This window comes from Chaetura pelagica, unplaced genomic scaffold (assembly GCF_000747805.2).
Source record: "Chaetura pelagica isolate M959 unplaced genomic scaffold, ChaPel_1.0 scaffold455, whole genome shotgun sequence".
Lineage (NCBI taxonomy): Eukaryota > Metazoa > Chordata > Aves > Apodiformes > Apodidae > Chaetura > Chaetura pelagica.
The window spans coordinates 1,802,975-1,805,003 of NW_009953483.1; the positions used below are offsets into that span (position 1 = coordinate 1,802,975).

The 2,029-nt window shown below is 38.8% G+C and overlaps 1 protein-coding gene across 1 annotated transcript in view; it reads left to right on the plus strand.

Annotated features, from left to right (window-relative positions):
* AIG1 (androgen-induced 1) overlaps window positions 1-1,732 on the plus strand; it is an 88,564-nt gene extending 86,832 nt beyond the window's left edge. The window contains exon 6 of the mRNA XM_009998545.1: window positions 1,389-1,732. Within this exon, the coding sequence (XP_009996847.1) occupies window positions 1,389-1,426 (38 nt within the window). The 3' untranslated portion in view covers window positions 1,427-1,732. The remainder of the gene's footprint in view (window positions 1-1,388) is intronic.
* The last annotated feature ends 297 nt before the right edge of the window (window positions 1,733-2,029 follow it).

Consider the following 2,029-nt stretch of genomic DNA (forward strand, 5'->3'; position numbering starts at 1 on the left):
CATTCCTGCCAAACTATTTGATGCATCTACAGTACAGTGCTTCAGAAGAAAGGAAAGAGGCTCTTTTAAAAAGACGAATAAAACAGCTCATTTAAAACTATTGGGAAAGTTCCTTCCAGCATAAAGCAGAAGTCTCAAAATTGGCTCTGGAGCAGCCTTGTAACCCACTGTAATCTCTTGGACTCAGCCTCTTGTTTTGGTTGTTAAACCTTAACTGTGGCTCTTCCATTACATTGGTTTACCAGCAACACCCAGGGCCATTGTACTGGGGCAGCTGGCAATGCACAGACCCATTTGTTTCCGTGTTGCTTCTTTCAGCAAAGCAGCTCTGCAGTTGTGCTTTCTAACTGCAGATGGGTCTTACTGTTTCCCAGATTGGAATTAATTAACCATTTTTTTTTTAGGTAACTGTCACTGTACCTACCATCTAGGCATATATTGCATTCGCAGGTGATCTTACTTGTGACTGGGTTTTCCTCTCAGCATTCTCAAAAATTGCTTCTCTTCTGCGTTCAGTCCTCAGAAGTCTTTATTTTCCAGCATGCAGCAGGCCTGAAAGCCTCCAAAAGAAATATTTGTATTTCAGATGTCTGGCAGAGAGGGCTTAGTCAGAAGAACAATACTTTTGTCGGATACCACTTGTAATTCATTGTCCAAGAACAGGCATATGAAATAGCTGAATGTTTTCATTGCCAGAAAAAACACAATCTGCTGCCCAGCCCAGGCTTTGCTCAGCATAGAAAAGAGACAAGTCCTGCAGTGAGGATAAGTTATTTAAGGAGCCCTACATTCAACTTGGCCCTCCAGATACTACTGAAGAGTAGAGAGAGACACCCTATCAAGATTACTTACTACATCACCCATTACTATCAGCAGTAATTGATTCTTCATTCTTGTACTCTCAGAAAAGGGAGACATACTTGCAAATATTTAAAAATCCAGTGTTGAAATGGGGAGGGGTGTGTACGTTTATTGAATTCTGAGACACAATTTTTAAAACTTTCAAATAAAGTCACCTGCTTAGCTTCAGCAATTGTAACATCTACTTTAATTTGCTTGTAGGTAGGCAAAGGAGGTGAGGGAACTAGCTGATCCCAGAGCTGTTCAGCAGTCAAAGGCTGCTGAGGGGGTTAGGCTGATTTGAAAATGGCCTAGAAGGAGAGGGGGTTGTACATTCCAGTACTGGACAACCACTGCCATCAGGTGAGCAGATGCTCTTTTTGTTCACGGCAGATGAAGTAACACGTTCAAGAGCATGTGAGCAAGCAGGGGAGAAATGAGCAATTGAGAGAGAAGAAAGATTAATGCATTAGAAGAACCTCTCTAAGTAAACTCTTAATTTTTGATCATTCAGGGATTTTTAGAAGCCATTTTCCATATGTTTTCAGGTATTGAAGAAGGAAAAGACAAGCCAAAGTTGGACTGAACAATAGAGGCAACATGGAGGATTGTTTAGTGTTCAATGGAAGAGTTCTCATCTCTAACAGAGGCTGACAAGAAGAGGAATGTTTTGGAAAGGAGGAAGTTTATTGGGCCCTTTGCTTGGTGCAAGGATATTTTGGGGTTTTATATGGAGGGAAAATTATTTCAGTTAAGAATAATAATAATGTTTCAACCTCCTTCCTATTTCTCCATGCTTGCATGTGACATACACATTTAATATGTATATTTAACTCCACAGCACTCTCAACATGGATTTCTTGCATCATATGTCATTAAATCATTAAGTCATGAAATCTTTTCACTTCCACCAAGCAAAGTCCATTCTCTGTATTGTTTGAGAAAAACTTAACGAGGTAGGACTAATATGGGGAAACAAAACATTCCTGTTTGAAAGTATAATTCCTAAAATTTGAAAGTACAATATAAAAATACAATAGGAGTTAATTGCATGAATGTATCTGAAGAATTCAATCTGACTGAAATATTAATGTAACACAGTGTAACAGCTGCCTTACGTCAGTGATGTTAATAATTTCATCAGTCCAGTTAAATCTTATTTAGTGTTAGACTATCTAAATATGATGCA